Raw genomic sequence first — 21,128 nt, forward strand, 5'->3', positions numbered from 1 at the left:
AAGGCAATAATTTTGTCACCCCTTCTGTTACATGTAAGTGCAGTAGAAACAAAACTTTAAAAATGTCAAAGTTTAAAGTCTGTAAAGGCCATCCAGTTTTACCTTGTTTTATACCAACAGTATGGAAAACGTTAAAAACGTTGTACTTTAACTGATAAAAATGACCTTGTTACAAAGAAACCAGTCATGTTGCTGTGGTGATGGAGGGACTGTGATCAAAGTTTATCTCTTTGGACAGAAGGAAAATTTCGCATTCATTCTGAATTTGAATGACATAATAAACAGTCTAAAAAATGTCTCTCAAATTATGACTGACATATGGCAAGTGGTCAGTTGTCATTGTCTAACAATCCAAGCTACAGAGCCATTACAAGATGTCAATATTTTGATGATATAATTCTGGCAAATTGGAAGTGACATCACTGGGACATCCATGTCTTCTCAAGTGGACTCAGAATGAGCATGCAGCATTTCTGAAATGTTCAGTGTTTTGTCATGACAGAAATGTCACTCTACAGGCATAAAAACTGTAAAATTCAATTGTAATCAGTCTACATGAGATGAGAAACACAACAATCATGTAGTTCAGTATACAATGACCAGAGTGTAAGTTGCTCAGTGTGGTTCATGATGAGTGTGTAACCACTTAAATGCAAATGTTATACTCTTTGCCGTATTCAGGAAATGTCAATTGACTGTAACTGTTTTAAGAAAAATTTCATGATTTTATCCTGAATGACAATAGTCTTATATCTGTTTTACAAAGTATTTTATGATATTATATGCATCTTTGAACCGATTTACTAATTTTTTAAAGTGTTGATAGATTATGGCTACACTGAAAGACCAGTTGCTGCAATTATGTATCTTGCAAACTTGACCGGACACATTTCGAAATAAACATGACAGACTTTGTTGGGAATGTTGGGCAAGAACTTTGATCAGACCTTACACAACCTTGAAACCCACTGATGACCTTATGTATCCAGGAAATAATTATGCCACATAACATGGCATAACTTTTCTCTGAAGGAATGTATACATTGCATCATTATGGCTTACTGGCCTTTGACATATTCAGAAAATATTTTGGTCCTCTTCTTGCCGGGAGCCTAAAAACCAATGCAATTTCTATTCTCATAACTTGGCAGGATTAGGTGAAGCAAGGAACATTGATTCAACGTGATAAATGGAATCCTGGGGCATGTTCCAGATTTTTCAGTCAGAAACAATTGATGTACATCAGATGTATATATCATATGTCATGACATCGTATCATCATCATCTGGATCTGTTTCCGTATCTTTTGGAAAAAAATCATAGTCTGATACCAGAGATACAAGACTCCGTTTGTCAATGTCTAGTGGCACAGAGGGTACATCAGTGTCATCTGTTTCCATGGCAACATCACCAGGACTGCTTGTTGTGGCTGTAGCTGTAGCTTTAGCTGTAGTCATTGCTGTTGCTGTTGATCCTGAATAAGAGGTTTTAAAAAGATATGGTGTTATAGCAGAACCATTTACTCAGATTTTCAAAAAGTTAAGTCACAATCCCTCCACAAAACTGGACCATGGTTAAGTAATATGCTCGTCGGTCATGAAAACTTGGGGTAGTGAGGGCCATGTCAGGGACCAGCTAGGGTTAATGCTATGTTTGGGGTCTTTGTTTGGCAAAGTCTTGCATATTGAGCGAGTAAGTACTGGTTGTGATCATTGTTAGTTTGTCATTGTAATCTTTTTCCCTAAAAATTATGCTCAGGCTGAAATTTGTAATGGCCTGGCAGGCAAGTTGTTGAATTTACAGTCATGTCACAGCCAAATCTCAAAAAATAACAGAATTATCAAACTTACATGTAATTCAATATAAACACATGCTTGCTTGACGGATTTAAAACACTGGCAACCTAGCAACCGATATAGCTCTGCCTTGTTCTGAAAACAATAACTACTTTTGGCATGTGTTGATGAAGAAGGTTGAAGCCTTCGATAGCTCATTTCAGTTTCCTGACAAAATATGGCAAAAATAGCTGCAAAAAGTCATTGTTGATGACACAGTCCCCACTTGTTAATGGGTACTTTGATTAAAAGTCCTCAGAGAAGATAGAGTCCTCTTCATTAATTAGGTTTGTGATAAAACTACTTTGATACAGATGGCGCTCAATGGCCAAGAATGAGTTCCATGGTGGTGAAAACAAAACCAAGGTAGGCCTCCATCCTAATAGGGCCGTTCACAGTTTACGTCACTGTTCTCTCATTAATATGCAAAAATAAATATTTGTCCGCATTTTTAGATTACGCTTTTGAAAATTACGCATGCAAGAACGACGAAAATACACCTCAGTGGGCGACTGCTAGTGTAACAGTGAATACTAAAAAACATATTCACGACTCACAGTACAAGCTGCAAAAACAGCCACGCATGCAACATTGATAAAATTTTTCCGCATTTCAAGCTGCGTGTCCGATGTCGCGCGCGTACAGCTATATTTAGTAACACACCTGTAACCGTGAACAGCGCTATTACAAAAGGTCATTAAATGAAAATGAGTCAACTAGGAATTACTCACCAGGATGTTGCCAACCAACTTTGAATAAATTGGATGAGACGTGCCTGAGTTATGGTTAGGACATGAAAAAATTGTAACAAAATGTCCGCTATGCGGCAATATTGGATCATATCTTGAAACAAATTGACGTGCATATGTATGACATAGGTTAATGTCCTTGTATCAACTTTGAATAAAATCTGTTGAACCATGTCTGAATTATGGCTTCATACATGAAAAAATTGTAAGAAAATGGCCACATGGCGGCCATATTGGATCATATCACAAAACAAATCAATGTGCATATGCATGACATAGGTCAATGTCCTTGTACCAAGTTTGAATAAAGTTGGTCAAGACTTGCCTGAGTTTTGGCTAAGGACATTAAAAAATTGTAACAAAATGGCTGCCACGCTGCCATATTGGATCATGTCATGAAACAAATTGACGTGCATGTGTATGACATAGGTTAATGTCCTTGTACCAACTTTGAATAAAATCGGTTGAGATATGCCTGAGTTATGGCTCTGTACATGAAAAAATCGTAACAAAATGGCCACACGGCAGCCATATTGGATCATATCACAAAACAAATTATTGTGCATATGTACGATATAGGTCAATGTCCTTGTACCAAATTTGAATAAAATCGGTTGAAACATGTCTGAGTTACGCGTCTGTACATGAAAAAATCGTAACAAAATGGTTGCCACGCTGCCATATTGGATCATGTCATGAAACAAATTGACGTGCATGTGTATGACATAGGTTAATGTCCTTGTACCAACTTTGAATAAAATCGGTTGAGATATGCCTGAGTTATGGCTCCGTACATGAAAAAATCGTAACAAAATGGCCACACGGCAGCCATATTGGATCGTATCACAAAACAAATTGATGTGCATATGTACGACATAGGTCAATGTCCTTGTACCAACTTTGAATAAAATCGGTTGAAACATGTCTGAGTTATGGCTCTGTACATGAAAAAATTGCAATAAAATGGCCGCATGGCGGCCATATTGGATTGTATCACAAAACAAATTGACATGCATGTGTATGACATAGGGAGTGATCCTCGTACCAAGTTGAATGAAATCGCTCCATGCATTGCTGAGATATCTGCGTGAACGGACGGACGGACGCACGCACAGACGAAGGACGGACGGCCGCACGGACATGACCAACCTATAAGTCCCCCGGACGGTGTCCGTGGGAACTAAAAATACACAATTGAAGATTTCATCATAATTTGAATATATCACTCATCCCTAAGAACATGTCAGCCAAAGCCATCAGATGAGTAGTTTTTTGAGAATCAAATTATTTGACAAAAAATTGCAAGAATTGCCAAAAAACGAAACAAAGTTGCAATTTGCATCATAATTTCAATATATCATATTAATTATCCCTAGGAACCTCTACACCAAATATCAGAGCTATCGGACAAGCAATTTTGAGAATCAAATTTTTTGACCAAAAATGGCAAAAATTGCTCTGGAAATACAAAATTGCAGATTTCGTCATAATTTCAATATGTAAATTTTGAAAGCAATCGAACAAGCAGTTTCAAAGAAGAGTTTTTTACCAAAAACAGCAAAATATGCCCCAAAATTTCAAATATTAAAATTTCGTCACGGTTTGAACAAACTTTTAGTGAGGTTACCCGAAGTGTACTGCTTATCAAATTTCAAAGCAATAGGACTTGCGGTTTCAGAGGAGATGGCAATTGTTGACAGATGACAGATTGACGGACAATAGATGGATGACGGAGAATCAGCCTATTTCATAAGCTCAGCATCGCTGACAGTGGAGCTAACAAGTACTAAGGTCACTTCAACAGTCACTGTTCAGACTGCTCTACACTGATGAGTGTGGTCAGATTACCAAACCTCAGACAACTACAGTAGTTACACTGTACATGTTGGAAATGATCATCAAAAATGAAAGAAAATTATCACAAAGTATTTGTATTACAAATAACATGGTATTGATAATTTCATGCAACCAGACCAAAAGTACTGGTCAAAGTAGGCACACTGAACGACTCAAGGCAATCACTAAAAGTCAAAACTTGTATGTGTACAACAAAAAAAAGGCTGAGATAAAAGTCAGAACTTGAGTGTATACAACAAAAAAGGGTTGAGATCATTGTCCTCGTTGAAGTATGATTACATAAATTGACCTTGTGAGTGATCTTCAGTCACAGGACGAACATGGCAATGGATTATGGACAACAGTGAGACATTTGACTAGGAACTTACTGAACTTAGCAACAGATTGTGGAATGTATTGAAGCACACTTACTACCAGTATCACTGTCTGTTGATGTGGCACTAAGGAAGGCTCTATTCATTTGTAACTTCTTGAATGTGTGACAGAAGTATTTCAACTTCTTGGGATTGTCATCAGCTGAAACGCAGAGCACAGGAAAATCAATAACATCATTTGACATAATGTGGCATAAATCTGTTTTGAAAGTCACAAAGAATGACAGTAGCATTACCAAACTACCACTAGTGAGAAATTTTCATTCTTGTCATGGAGTGCACATTTGCATTTATTCTTGGAGTGTACATGTACACTTAGTATTGTAACAACAAGTCATCGCAGATGACACAGTCCCCGCTGACACCATTAATTGACATGCACATCACACTACAATACAATGTCTTTGTGCCAAGTTTGAACGAAATCTGTTCAGGGATAGTTGGGTTATGCTTCAAAAACATGAAAAAATCACAACACAATGGTGACCCGGCAGCCATATTGGATCATATCGCAAAATAAATTGACGTGCATATATATGCCATAGTACTTTATCTGTGTACCAACATTGAACAAAATCAGTTTAGGGATAGTTGAGTTATGGTTTTAAAACATGAAAAATTTGCAACAAAATGGCCACTCAGCGGCCATATTGGATCGTATCGCAAAATAAATTCATGTGCATATGGTACAGTACTTTATCCTTGCACATAGTTTGGAGAAAATCGGCTCAGGGGTGACAGAGAAATGGCTGCTGACAGACGGACGAACGGAGGGACAGAACCTTATCTATGTCTATGCCGGACTGCGTCCATGGGAACTAAAAAATGTCAATAGAATGTAATAACAGATAAATCAATGAATACAAATCATTTGGAAGTTACCTGTGCCAGAGTCTTGTTCCTCAAATATTACAGCAGTTCCTATGGTGTCTTTGTACTCCCCTGTAAATACATGGCGGTCTAGCTGCAACACTGGCTGGTCTGTCTCTATACCCTAAACAATCCAATAAATGTATGTGGACAAATCATCACCATAAAATTCACAAAGCTTTGGAAAAAGTGACTGGAGCTAGGTCAGTTATTCTAATTTTAATACTAAACTTAACAGACAATCACCGGGATGCACATGAGTAAGGCTCCTATAAATGTCATTAAAATCAGATGTAGGCATTGTTGTGTTTTCTTGTCTCCTTTTAGTTGGAAGGCAAGGGCAGCAACTACATTAGCCATGCAATATAGAAAGACTGAGGACATCTCTACGATCAGTTTTAGCTCTTGTGTGTATAAATGATGGTCTGGATAATTTGATGACTTAGTCTTACATGTTTCCTGAGTGTCTTCTGTCAAGTGTAGTTTGTTGAGTATACATATGTCCTCAGATTACTTAGATGGCTGCATCTACAGGTTTCTCCTCATGGTTCAACTCAGTACTTTGATATTGTAGTTATAATGTCCTGAAAAGATTCTGTAAAACACATGCTTACCAAAATTTTGCACTCTTTTTTCTCCTTTGATAGAAAGTCGGTGTCAATAATACCCGACAACTCCACTAAAACCAGCTGCTCCTGTTAGATGACAAACAGAAAGATATCTATCTATCAACTCTGACTCAATACAACGATCTAATACTTTGAATTTTCACTAACTTTGGTAAGATTATTGAAACCTACGGAAATAGAAAACTAATTATTGATTTGAAACTACAAATTCTCAATTTTTGTGCACAAGTATTATATGGAAATAAAAGTAGCAAACATCTGAATAGACAACATTACAATATCATGCAATTAATTTATACATGGCATAGGCAGATCTTTTTAAAATTGGAAAAAGCAGGGTTTTTCAAGCGATTAATCTATTTATGTTTTGACTAATTGTTTTATTCCCATAAATGTACAGGATTTAATTTTCCAAATATATTTTCAAGTAACAAGTGCACACTCTAAAGACTTTGAAAAATGCATATTTCTGGATATCGGGCCATGTGCGTTTCATTCCTGTCAGTCTTTTGTTTTATGAGATGTGTGAATAACTTAAGTCAAGGTAATAATCCTTAAATTTGATGATTGGTGGCAATAACTAACGAAGAAGATTTGAATGGGAAATTCACAGACAAGTTTTTTGAAAATGCTACATGCATAGTGAAGGGACTCTGCAGGCACATAGTTCACTCTTGATTGTATCAGAATTAAACTTTAGATATTTACACTTTTTTTTCTATTTAGAGGACCCATGAAATGGTCTTCAACACAAACGATGGAATCACCCCTAGTGGGCCCTAGTCATGGTATGCCCATTTAAGAGGTCATTTATTTTATGAATTTGCTGGATAATACATGAAATTGGGACTTCCTAACAGTTTGGCAAGCCACCTTATTTTGCCTTTCTGAAGATTGCACATCTTTAAATATGTATGGGCCTCTGTTGTATAGCATTGTAAGCTTGTTTTGAGGAGTACCATTTCAATTTTGTCTACAGCCCACTATCCGTACTTTGAATAGGAATAGGGACCACCAACTCCAGCTGTGCAGTCCAACACTACTGGCCAGATCTTACCTGCTAGTGCTAGGCCCAGCAGTAAAGACAGTCTATCTGTAGTGTCATCCATAATTGTGGATTTTGCCAGCCATGTGAAGTTATTTGGTCAAAAAGGGTACCTTCCATAGATTTATTCCAATGCATGCAGCAATGGGGGGAACCTTAATTGTTCACTTATTACAAATGGATTTGCAGCAGCTTCATGCATGGAGTGACCCTGTAAGCTCAAGTGCTAAATGAGTGTGTCCCGTACAGTTGCAGGTTACATCATTGCACGGTCGTCCATAGCTCTGCATGGCAGGGCTGTGTGTTACCGGCGTTATACATCATCAGTTTGTGACTTCCCGTAACTTGTCCTTTGACCTCACGTGTTAAGAGATATTAGCATGCGTACATGCGTATCAACTGAGAAGGCCAGCTTTCATATTCTCTGAGGTCAGTACTCAATCAATTGACAATATTGTTAGCTCACAGGCAGCACAACATATCATTAATATAGTACATGTCACTTCATGTTTCATCGCGTTCAGTATTGTTTTGAATTCTTCGGTTTAAAGTTCATGATTATGCCATTGTACTGGGACTGGGAGATCTGAGTTATACCTAGCTCTGCATGGCAGAGCTGTGTGTTACCGGCGTTATACGGCCTCCCATGTGGTGGGAGGTCGTATAACGCCGGTAACACACAGCCCTGCTATGCAGAGCTAGGTCGTCCACAAATTTGTGGAGGGACCCCGACTCTCCCTGTTTTTACTCCGTCATACAGCGGGGAATACCCATATGCACAATGAGGCAAGTCCCTCCACAGTGGATGAGCATGAAGTACCCACCATGCTCCAGGCATACACTGCCCAAATTGTGAGCACTGCATGCATGCATTGCTTCAACGGGCACGATACTACCACATTGGTTTTTGTGTTTGGGACGCGCGGGCCTACTCCTTGACGCAATGCAATTGAGTAAGCACAGTAGCACAGGTGAGACAACTCAAACGCGCGTGCAGCCACAACTCATACGAGTGCCACTGCATTGCATGCGAGCACAGTCGTTTGGTGGGCTATTCGGTAACTGGTCGTTTCGGCACCAAGTCGTTTCGGCCCAAGACGTTTCGGCCTCCCAATTTCCGGCCCCAAGTCACTTCGGCACCGCAACCCAAGACGTTTTGGCATCCGTGTTTCGATTTTTTTTCAAACTATTTAGTAATTGACTGATCCTTCATATTCGTAAGCGTGACCTTTGCGTTCTGACCAGTACTTTTATGTGCATTTTGTTTGAATTTTGCCGTGCTGTTTCGTCACTGCTTTTAAACTTTTGCCGTGTCGGCGGCTATTGATATCGATAAACTTGTGTCACAGATTTGAAAATGATATGAAGTTTTTTCTTACGGTCTCTTCCCATGTTCTCACAAAGATTAAAGCATGTAAAAGTTAGTTGACAGTCTTTTTAGTACTTTGATTTGCAACATTACGCTCCAGCACTAGTTCCCACTGGTAGCCTTCAGCGGTGCCGAAACGTCTTGGGTCGCGGTGCCGAAACGACTTGGGGCCTGAAATTTGGAGGCCGAAACGTCTTGGGCCGAAACGACTTGGTGCCGAAACGTCCAGAAACCGGCTATTCAGCTCTGGGACTATTCGCCCCATAGACGAGTGTACAGAAGCGAGAAACACCTCAGTGTACAGAAGCGAGAAACACCTCAGGTGTTTCTCGCTTCTGTACACTCGTCTATGGGGCGAATAGTCCCAGAGCTGAATAGCCCACCAAACGACTGTGATGCGAGGCCCGATGCGATGCGAGGGCTACGTATGGCACATGGCTTGTGTAGACCGTGTGTGTGTGTGGAGAGACCGCAACATCAGCAATACAGCTTTTTGTACACAGTATGTTGCCTTTTAACAAAACATTACTTTCCCCGTTACCGTACCCTGTTACTGAACTGAAACAAACTGGTACATAGGGAAAGACGAAATACATGATTAACTTAACCTCAACTTCCCATTCGCCGTCGCTCGAACTGTTGTCGTCTGTAGACATGGCCGTCGCCATATTGATTGTCTAAAAAAGGTCAGAGTTCAGAAGTGAGGGCGGCCTTCCTTCAGATTCGCTCTGCTCCGTGCTCAGCTGCCCCAGTGTGCCAGCTGATATATATTAGCTGCTAGATACTGGCCGAATTAAATGCACAAATACACATCCAGCAACACCTGAACAAGAAAGAAGGAAGAGAAAATAGTTGTGCAGGGGCACCTGGTGAGGTAAGAGGACTGTCATCATTGTTTTATATGGGGGCCGGGAATGCCGCTCAACTTGTAAACCACCAGTTTGTGTTTCGTGCCCTGGCCCTCCCCGACCTTACGCTAATTTATGCAGAAGCCTTTCCTTAGATTTTATGTGTACCCATTGGCATGTTCATTTGTGTCCAGATTTAGCTTTATTTTATTATATCTGGTCTATAATCAACCTGATTATGTTTTCGGTTCTGTAAACCTCTGCTACTTAACAGTCAGATTGAAGTACATGTGATATATGTTTTGTTTAGGTCTCCTATATTTCATTAATTGTGTGTTTATCATAGTGAATGAATGAATACCCACCAATTGGTGAGAATTTTATTTGCTTCAAGGCCTCCGGCCATTTGCAAAGGGGTACATCAGATACTAAATTACAAAAAATGTACATACAGAGGTAAATGTCTTTAGTTTGCTAATCTTTTCTGCAAACAAAGAAAAATAATCAAAGGCAGACTGTTGTAATTAAGATATACAGGTAAATTCCTTTCTGACTTTAAAAGCATTGTATACAAAATAACAGATGTTCAAAGTCAATTCCGCATTTGTCGTACTCATTACAGACTGGAATTTACAAAAATTCGGTTCTTGACTGATTGTAATAGGTAGGTATTTTTTCCGTAACTCTTCATAAAGGGGGCACACTAAAAGAAAATGATATTCATCTTCGACGTCACCTTTTTTACAAAAATTACATAGTCTGGCTGACGAATCAATGTTCCTACGTCTTCCTTCTTCTATAGCTAGAGGGAGTACAGAGCATCGAAAACGAGCAAACATTTGAATTACCCTCCAGTTACAGTTGAATAATAAATATTTTTCTGGTTCAAGTATACTCTTAAAACATCGGTATGTTCTTAATTCTGGTTTGTCGATAAGATTGGCTTTCCATTGTTGTTTGAGAATATCAGAGATTCTAAGTTTTAAAGCTGACTAAAACATCTCCTTGCTACCTACTTCTTGGATAGCCACACGTGTCCAAACCCATACGAATAAATAATATGCTTAATAGAAATCGCCCAATATGTCGTCCAAAGTTATCTATGTTGTACAGCATGATGGAAGCTTGTTTTGGCAGACGTTCATGTGGCATTTCTTAACCCAGTAACGTATACATCGCTGAAGCGTGTAAAAGAAAACAGGCAGGCGGCCACTTTCTCCAACCACTGTTTCGTTTGATGTATGGCTGGGAACCCAAGAAATTGTCTGCACCATATTCTGTGGACCTTTTCGATGACATCATAGTACCGGTAGCCCCAGAATTCAGAACCATAACATAGCATAGGTATACTTATTGAATGAAACAATTTAAAGTGACTCTGGTATGGGAGGAACTCGGGTTTCCACCTGGCAATTGACAGTATATTGAACCTACGGACGGGCCTAGTGTTTTAATAATGATGACATAGTCCCCACTTGTTTATCATAGTGCTAGAATGCCATGATTCCAATGATTGAAACTTTAGTCCTAGTATGAGCACACACTCACAAGGCATAAACAGTCCAAGAAACATCACATAATTATGAAATATGAATATTTTCAATAAAATTGTTTGGGGAATTTATCAGGGTTGAGCTTCCTTTCTGCTCTGTAGTACCTTGAATTTCACCAAATGGATACACATCATCGTTGGTAAAGCCATCAAATAGGGCCGCTGTTCACAGTTGATGTCATTGTTCTCTCATTAACATGCAAAAATAAATATTTGTCTGCATTTTTAGATTACGCTTTTGAAAATTACGCATGCAAGAAAGATGAAAATATATCTTAGTCGGTGACTGCTAGTGTAACAATCAAGACATTCACAACTGAGTGTACAATCTGCAAAAACATTAATAAAAACATGAATAAAAACATTAATAAAATTTGTCCACATTTCAACTAGCAGCAGCGTTCAATGTCATGTGCATACAGCGATATTTAGTTACAAACTTGTAACCGTGAACAGAGCTATTAAGTAATAGACCACACCCAGCAACAGAATACCACATATATCCATTGCTGGGGTGGTTTATCGCCACTATATCATATAAGTATACGGAAATTTTAGCGTGAAATTTAAAAAAAAGGAAATTTTCTCCAGATAAATCCATTGCTGGGGTGGTTTATCGCCACTATATCATATAAGTATACGGAAATTTTAGCGTGAAATTTAAAAAAAAGGAAATTTTCTCCAGATAAGAGCTCTCATGTGTTACAGCCATGCCATATAAAAAATATAACACAGTTATTTTTTATGTCTCCACCAATCAGATCACTTTATTTGCGCCATCAATTAATGGCATAATATTATGCTCATCAACATGTATAATAGATTGCAGCAATGTCAGGAAAGGTCTGAGACAATATCTTGTTGATGAAATGTAATTTATCCACCATAATGGCTTGGCAATTTCTTAAAGACATGATCATGCTGCTCATGTATCCTTTCTTTTCTTTGTGTATGTTTTAAATTTAATATGTAATGAAACAATTAGCCCTCATTATTGTAATATATACAAAATAGTTTATGAGTTGGAGCCAAACTTGACAAGCAAAAAGCTATTTTTTGGACTCCAAAATTGCCATTTCAGCATCGTGCTGTGAACTTTGGATAATTATAAGTTATTGATGTATATTTTGTGCATTAATAGCAATAAATGAATGAAGGAATGAATGAAAGAAGGAATGAATGATGGAATGAATAATGCATCAGAGAGTGGGATTTTCAGAATAAGATCACAAGACAGAATTGGCATTCACAACAGTGGAGACAGGTAGACAAATAAGCATACAAGTGACAAATGGGTCTTCAATGTTCTTTTAAGAAAGTAGCGTAAGAAATTACATTTTTCCTTTCTTCCTTCCTTTATTCAGAAGCTCAAAACCCCTACAATATGGCTGCCATCAGAAGAAGTACAGCTTTAGCTCATCAATTGCTTGTTCAATCTTCCCGCAAAATATTGAGATCCCAAAAATGTTGCTATGGAAACTTTCTGCCAGACAAGGCTTACATTGGAGGAGCATGGGTGCCTGCGAGTAGTGGAGCAACTTTTCCAGTACTCAACCCTGCCAATGGAATTGAAATCGGAATTGTGCCAGATATGGAAACCTCTGATGTCCAGACAGCAATTACTAAAGCTCACACTGCATTTAAGACTTGGAAGAAAACAACTGCAAAGGTGATTATGCTCAATGAGTCTGTAAAACTGAGAAAATGCTAGATTTTAAGCTTTGACTACCGAACAATGTTTGAATATGATATTGACATTTGTTTCCATACTGCAATTATCCCTAGTAGAATTGAAGAGGAAAGAGGAATGAGAGGAAGGAGAATACAAGCAGTCACAATACCACCCTTTCCTAAAAAATTGTCTCTTGATAGACATTTCACATATTAAAGGCAGGCTTTGTTGATAAATTAACTTGAGAAGATCAAGTTTAAAAATGTTTCCACATTTTGCAAAGTTTATAATTTTAATACTACCACAATTTCTTTATGAAGTGAAAATCATGATCCTAAACTTGCAATTTTCAATAAGTTCTGAGGGCAAGCCTGTCTGTTGAGCATTTAGTGTTTTCTATTTCTACAGTATTATACAGCATCACAGTAAAACCAATTGACCTGCATATTGCGAACCTGCATACCGTACAAGATAATGTACATCCTGTATTCATTCATTATTCTACCGTTGCTTTGCTAACTGGTTTGATGTACTGTTTTTCCCTTGCAAGCAATTGGTTCAAGCAAGCAATTGGTGATTCACACTGTTCTTCTTACAAGATTTGTAGGACCAGTAATCTAATCCCTTTGCAGACAACGTTACCATTTCTTGGATTCTGATGCTGAGTGAAAACACAACCTTTCTATCGTCAGAAAATGGAATTGTGAATTCATATCTATAGTATGAGTAGCACCAAGCGGCTCTTCATATCAAACGGGTGCAACTTTACAAGAAAATTTCATATGTCACCACTAGAGGGCGTCCCAACCTGAATGAATAACTGAAATTCTTCTTTCTCTTCTGTTGACAGGAAAGGCATGATTTGCTCCTCAAATGGTACAAACTAATCATGGATAATCAAGAAGAATTAGCAAAATTATTGACGGCTGAAATGGTAAGCATAATGATGCCCTTTAATCAATAGTCTTATTCAAATGGTCATATTTAACATTGATTTACAACTGCATGTGAATTTATATGGAACTTCATCAATGTTCATCATGAGTTAGTTATCCATAAGTCTTTCTGTAATCTAGTGAGAATGATTGTAGAGAGAATCATTGTTATCCTCAACCTTATTAAAAAATCAAACATCCATTTTCTATGATTGAAAGGTGGTAACTGTTCACTATGTTTCCACAATTACACATGCATTGTGAGAAGTAAACTTTTGTGATATAAGGTTATTCCCAAAATACCGGGATTTATGTCCGAGTACATCGTGCAGCGGAGGTATTTTCAGAGACGCGTAACCTTATTGTTTTACACCTTTTTAATCCAACTTTACAAGAACAAAAGTCGAAATTAAGGCGTCTTATGGATGCTTGTCGCGCACTGTACTGAGTGTTCACAAGCAGACTGGGAATGCATTGAGCGTGTCCGCCAAGCGCGCAGAACGAAATTTCAACCCGCGCTATCAGTGCACACAGTAGAAATTGTACGTCAGCAGCATAATTTCACTCAAATTCACAGGTTTTAGATGGACAACGATTTGATATTTGGGAAGTACTGAATGCTAAGAAGTATATATTTTTATAAAAAATGTGAAATTTTCTCTTCTTTTGTCTCCGTGTTGACGTAAAGGTGTTTTGAGGTCAAAGATCAAATAGCGTCCAATAACACCTAAAGTTATTGTACTCCGTGTCAAACTTATTGGACGCCTTCTGATACCAAAAGTTACTGTATGACAAAACTCCATAGGTTACAGACGCGGATGTATAATAATGGAGTATATTGGTACTTTAAAGTCAAATCACTGTGTGAGGCAGATGGAGTATATTTCTTACTGTTTCTACAGAAAAGTATACAATTTCAGTTGATCATTTTTACCAATCTGGCTGATTTTTGACACTTTAAATTTTTCTTTCTACCCAGGGCAAGCCATTGGTTGAAGCAATGGGAGAAATTGCCTATGGGGCTTCATTTCTGCAATGGTTTGCTGAAGAAGCTAAACGTTGCTATGGAGATGTGATTCCAGCTCCGACTGGAAACAAGAGGCTTGTCGTCATCAAACAGCCTGTAGGAGTAGCTGCTATGATCACTCCGGTAAGTTTCCTGTGGTGGCAGTGTTTACAAAGTCATCATGTCTTATTGAAGTCATGTCTCAAACTGCGTTGAGATTAACTTGTGGTCAGTGTTGTATAAAATGAAACCTAATCATATCTACAAGATGCAGTTTACCAGTACGTTCTACATCACAAAAGCTGTATAATAATTATGTCTCATCTATTCTCCCTGTTTGTGGACATCTCACTGGTACTGTCACCAAACATGTGACCAAAGAATAGGTATGTACCATGATTCATTGCAAACAAGTATCCTTCCTTACGCAACCTGAAATCTGGCTTTCACTTGACAGATGTGGAAGTTTATGAAGTCTAGCTTGCACTGAGCAAAAAGCTGACCCAATGCCGGGGGCACTATCCACTTATTTACACATATTCAGCTCACAGCTTATACTCTGTTTTTTCCCAGTGGAACTTTCCCAGTGCAATGATAACCAGGAAAGTTGGAGCAGCTCTGGCAGCAGGATGTACTACTGTAGTGAAACCAGCTGAAGACACGCCCTATTCAGCCCTTGCCCTGTGTGAGGTAACTAAATAGCATTTGGTAAATTATTGCTAAAACTATGTCTAATCACATCAAATAAAATGAATTCTTACCATCCACTTGATGCCAACTTGCTTTGATACTGTCACATTGCAGAAAGTTGCTCAACCGACTGACCGTTTTAGCTTTCTAAACTGTCCAACTTTTGCTTTCAAGTCAATGTCAAGTAAAATGAGATGATTTTAGTGGCATTGTTTTCAGCATCTTGTCATCAAATGAACAGGAGTCAAAAGGACGAAAATGACTGTCATGAAATGTGAACAATACTTCATAAGAGGATCTCAATAATTTAACAGCAGTTATGACATCAAGCAAACCTACAGCACAACTGTGTGAAATGTTGCTACAAATCCATTGAAAGGTGGTCGAACACTAACAGAAGTGTTCATATCATTTGTACTATTTTTCACAGCTAGCAGACAGAGCTGGTATTCCAGCAGGTGTTATCAATGTTGTCACATGTTCCAGGAAGAATGCATCAGCTGTTGGTAAGCTATTGTGTCAAGATCCGTTGATCTCCAAATTATCATTCACTGGCTCTACTACAACTGGCAAGGTAGGTAAGATCTATCATTGTAAATTAAGCCAACTGCTTTCCAAATAGATACTTGCATAATGTTCTTTTGTATTGACAAATGTTACATGCAACATCACAAAAGAACAGACTTAATTTTTGCTTGATTTTTTAACTAGATTTCTGCTTAAATATCTGTCATAAATTTATCAATACTTACAAAACGTAATGAGAACCCATTGTCCTGTACCCACAAAGAAACTCTCTTGTTGACAAGTATGTTGAGACAAAACTTCTGTCCATAGACAGTAGAGGGGGTAACTCTACTGTCTATGTTCTGTCAAAGTAGCGTCAAAGAAAACTTCATTGAATCAGGAAATTGTTTGGAAGATACCTACAGTATGCCGTGTACACTTGGTAGACGTATTGGAATTTCTTGGCTTTTTGAATCATTGACGACTCAATCTTGGCAACAGCAAAGGTCTTGAATACAAAAGGAGCACACAACCTGCAACTGGTATTATATGCTTCATACAGAAGTTGTGTTATACTGTTAGGAAGTTGGAAATGACTTATAAACCAGCATTAATTCTGATAAAGTGAATTGTTGACATTGTACCAACTCCAAGTAATTCCTACATTTGTGGTCACCAGATTCTTCTAGAACAGTCAGCAGGAACTGTGAAGAGAGTGTCTATGGAACTGGGAGGAAATGCTGCATTCATAGTCTTCGATTCAGCCAATGTAGATTTAGCCGTACAAGGAGCCATGGCATCGAAATTTAGAGCATCCGGTCAGGTGAGCCAATTAGTCATCAAGATGACCCACATTACACTGCATATGCAAAAAAGAACTAGTGCAGTGCAAATGCATTTCATCTTCAGAAGTAAAGCTGATGATTACAAAAAAGATGATTACAAAAATAAGACAGTATGATTTGAGAAAAGGAAATTTACTGAGATTAAGTTAATCAATATCAACATACAACATGTGTTAGTTTGGTAGATTTATTTATTTATTTATTTGTCGATTTCAATTATGTAAAATTCATTTACAAAAAATGCTATGGTTTTCCTTGAGAAAATTTCCAGATTGTCAGATTAAGGATGATGGTGAATCATATCAGATTTTGTCAAAAATCAGCCATGTATATTCTTTATTACATCAGATGGTACATTTTTCTGGTTTTATAATACCTAGAATGATCAATTATACGTGGAAGACATCGTATTTGTGACATTAAACTGTTGAATCTTCATTGTCCAAAAAAGTCCAAATAAAGAAAATCAAAGATGAATCTCCCCTATTGTTTGAAAAGAATAATGGATGTTACCAGTCATCTTTGTCTCATTTTTAATGTTTGTTCAGCTATCAGGTTGATTTATAGAGTTCTAGAAGTATTTCGTCAATTGAAGCTGTATTGTTGAAGGCCCCTCTCAAGGTCAGGCCCTTTTGCTAAACAACTGAAGGCACCAAGATACTTACCAGGGCTGAAAAATATTGTATCTGTATCCCGAATGGAAAATTACTATTAAAATTATCTTGCATTCAACTGTGACTCTAAGTGCAGCTCAAACAAATAAAGTCATCTGTTTGAATACTTGAGATTTTATCTAAAATATCACCAAGTAAAACTTTTAAAATGCAGAAAACAACTTCAGAACTAGGGACATTGAGTACTTGTAAACTTTGTAAAAAACTAAAAGTAGTCTTGAGATGGACTACCTCATTGGAATGTGGTTAGCTATGCTGGTGAAGGATATGGAAAAATGCTGCATTGTGTGAGGGCGCTGTCACCCATAGCATTACATTGGGACGTAACTCAAGATCTGTGATGATGTCATTTGATGCCTTCAATGTGAATGACTTTTTATTTTCTGTTACTCAGACATGTGTATGTGCAAATCGACTGTTGGTACAGAGTGGCATCCATGATGAGTTCGTGGACAAGTTCTCCAAAGCTGTGAGAAAACTTGTGGTTGGTGATGGTTTTGACTCTGACACAACGCAAGGACCACTCATAAATGTTAGAGCAGTTGAAAAGGTGATTTTACCTATTACTCTGTACATATTTGAAAAATTCCATATTTATCTGATGGATGGTGCTTCAACTAAGCAACAGAAAGAGTTCATAAATAATGATGCAAGTTACATTTGCTACAAACTTTAGATCATAATCAGGAGCAACTTTATTTTTTATGAGATGCATTTTTTTTTAACATTGCATTTAATGTGAAAATATTAGTATTGGAACTTGAGCCATATGCAATGTCTTTCTTATCACTAAATTTATGAAGTCTTGTTAAACAGTATATCTAACATTTTTTTATCTCAGGTAGAGTCACACATTGATGATGCTGTTTCCATGGGAGCCAAGGTAGTCTGTGGAGGACAAAGACATCAACTGGGTGGCTCATTTTTCCAACCAACCGTGATGACAGGAGTGAGCGAAGATATGTTGGCTTGCAGAGAAGAAACGTTTGGACCCTTAGCTCCAGTAGTCAAGTACGTATACAACAGACGTCCCAGAAAGAAGAGGATAATTTCTATCGCTGTTCATTGGCCAGAGAGATATATTTTCTTCATGTGCTTTGATGCCAAACCAGATTTAACCGTGAACTACGAAAGATTTTCTTTACATAAAATTAATATCTTGGCATACAATTTCAATTTCCACACCTGTTTAAAAGAAACAGTAAATTGTTAAAAAAATCTGTGCCGATACAAGTCTATCGTTATTGACCGATTCGAATTGGCAAATTATGCAACATACCATTATATTGATCATTGCAATATTTCATTTTTCTGCATCTTACCGGAAAGCATGTGACCTTTACCACCATCATGAAAAGTATGATAAATGTGTCTTCATTGTGAATTCTTGTTTTTGTGATTTAATTTTATAGATTTGATACAGAAGAGGAAGCTTTAGCAATTGCCAATGGTACAAGAGTTGGTTTGGCTGGATATTTCTTTTCAAATGACATTTCTCAAATCTGGAGGGTTGCTGAAGAACTAGAAGTTGGAATGGTGGGCATTAATGACGGTTTAATATCCTCAGAAGTTGCTCCATTTGGTGGGGTCAAAGAGTCGGGACTTGGAAGGGAAGGATCCAGATATGGAATAGATGAATATCTGAATTTGAAAAATCTGTGTTTTGGCAACTTGTAATATGGTGTATGTTGTGTAGTTACCAACTATGAGTAGAGATTAATGCAAGAATGATGTGCACATAATCATGTCTTCAAAATGCAGAATAGAGTGAATTTGATTGGTGGAAGTGATTGACCAATCAGCTATCACCTTGTCATTATTGAAAATGACTCAAAATGTAAGTTTGTGTCATTACTGCCAGTGTACAAGCTCATGTTGAGTATGCAATATTTTCTCATTTCACATTGTTCCAACTTTAAGAGAAACAAATAATTATTCTTAAATTCAGGTTAGAGAGCTAATGAAATGGTTCTAGAATTCTTTTGGCAAAATATTTTTTCTTATTATGTAAACAACTGTGATAATACTAGTGAAATTTGCTCATATAAATGTAAATACTATATGGTGAAAGTGTGCGACATTTATTAGATACTGCTAAAAATTTGAGACAATGTATATTGTTGCTGCACTTTGGAGAGAAAAACAAAAATCTAGTGTATTTAGTTTCAATGTAAAGCAAGTCCTTTTCAATGATGTAGTTGTGGTGAAACAGGTGTGAAAAACTCTAAAAGAAGTCATTGTCAATGCCATATCCTAGCAATATCTTTGGCTTTTGTAATACATTTTGGACAACCGAGGCAGTTGAAATAAAATACTAGTAGTCAATAGGTGCTTTCTATCACCAAAGATATGATATGACACACGAAACACAACCATCACAAATGTCATGTCACCTGGGCCGAGTTCTTGGAAGGGAAAATGCGGTAAAGTCCACAAAGTGGCATTTGGATTACCATGGGTCTGTTCATACTGTTTTAAATGGTAAGCATATAAATTATGGAATATCATCAAAATACTAAAGGGAGTTTACAACTCCTATTTGAACAATTCAATATATTTTCAAAACAGCTGCCATTATTGTATTTCTGTACAGCAAAGTTATTTTTATTTTATTACATGCTGATAAACATAGACAATTTTTCAGATAAACAAAGCTTTCAGTTTATTGAAAACTTATCCACAAAATATTAGACTACAAATCAATAACACATGACTAAGAGATAACTAATCTTTACACAGTATCAAATTTTTGCAGTTGGCACCTTGATTCGCATCCATCCTACCAACACAACAACTCTTTAAAGTGCACCATGTTAAGGTCACAAAGCTCGCACAATTTTTTATTCATTTTGACTCACTTGATTATTTGGAAATTAAAACATCTTAAAAGAGGAAAGCCTTGTAGTCATCAGGATTAATTGACTGCCACCTGTTATTGCCATGGTGATGACCTTTGTTTGGACACAATAGAATTAAAGAAGACATTAGCACTAGTCTAGTTCCCTGCCCCCTTTCTACCGCTGGCTGCGCTACACTCACGAAAAGGGTCAGGTATGCGGCAGCCATTTTGCCCAGATTTTGGGCTAAATGGCGGATGCGCGTGGCGCGTGATGTCAGGCTGGAATGTTCGAAATGACTGCGCCCTTGACAGTAACTCAGCAACAAAGTAGGAGGGGCACTTACATGAAGATTGCACAAGTCTTCGAAAATCAATGTGTTTCATTGTGCAAAACGTCGCGAGGTGATATATTTGTGAAAGAACGTACTTCATCCGAATGACAGAATCGAGTCAGTTTTTGTTTGTTTTTGAAATTTGAAATAACATATAACACTGCAGCTGACGCAGCAGACGCAGGTGCTCCCCTTAGCCAATCGACATGTTCCATAGTGTCGTCCAATCAGTGCCGTGAACAGAATGGTGCATACCTGACCCTTTTCGTAAAATTAAGGGGGCAGGGAACCAGACTAAAGTTAGCACTTGATCAACTTGCACCTCATTATTCCCTGACAGCTGTAACGCTTCATAACAGTGATGTATTATTGGAAATGAAAATTCAGTTATGATATTGGGAATGACAGATAACTGAAGGAAGTTAGCACATGGTTTACATAATATTTAATATTTTAAGTTTCGAGAGGATATCTAATGTCTTGATGATCATTATCTTTAT

General features: G+C 37.6%; 2 protein-coding genes across 2 annotated transcripts; one reads left to right on the top strand and one right to left on the bottom strand.

The window, feature by feature from the left end:
• Positions 1–1,112: 1,112 nt before the first annotated feature.
• Positions 1,113–9,476, bottom strand: LOC139134921 (general transcription factor 3C polypeptide 6-like). Its single transcript, XM_070702017.1, has 5 exons — positions 9,337–9,476; positions 6,300–6,380; positions 5,698–5,809; positions 4,853–4,957; positions 1,113–1,474 (listed from the first exon to the last, which is right to left on the bottom strand). Exons 1-5 carry the CDS (start codon positions 9,394–9,396, stop codon positions 1,263–1,265), a joined length of 570 nt encoding a protein of 189 aa, XP_070558118.1. The 5' UTR covers positions 9,397–9,476; the 3' UTR covers positions 1,113–1,262.
• On the top strand, positions 9,429–20,449 carry LOC139134918 (succinate-semialdehyde dehydrogenase, mitochondrial-like). The gene is made up of 10 exons (XM_070702014.1): positions 9,429–9,602; positions 12,493–12,797; positions 13,651–13,734; positions 14,715–14,885; positions 15,315–15,431; positions 15,862–16,005; positions 16,618–16,761; positions 17,852–18,007; positions 18,299–18,468; positions 18,870–20,449. The coding sequence occupies exons 2-10, from the start codon at positions 12,513–12,515 to the stop codon at positions 19,132–19,134; spliced, it is 1,536 nt and encodes a 511-aa protein (XP_070558115.1). The 5' UTR covers positions 9,429–9,602; positions 12,493–12,512; the 3' UTR covers positions 19,135–20,449.
• The last annotated feature ends 679 nt before the right edge of the window (positions 20,450–21,128 follow it).

This window comes from Ptychodera flava, chromosome 6 (genome assembly GCF_041260155.1).
Source record: "Ptychodera flava strain L36383 chromosome 6, AS_Pfla_20210202, whole genome shotgun sequence".
Taxonomy (NCBI): Eukaryota; Metazoa; Hemichordata; class Enteropneusta; family Ptychoderidae; genus Ptychodera; species Ptychodera flava.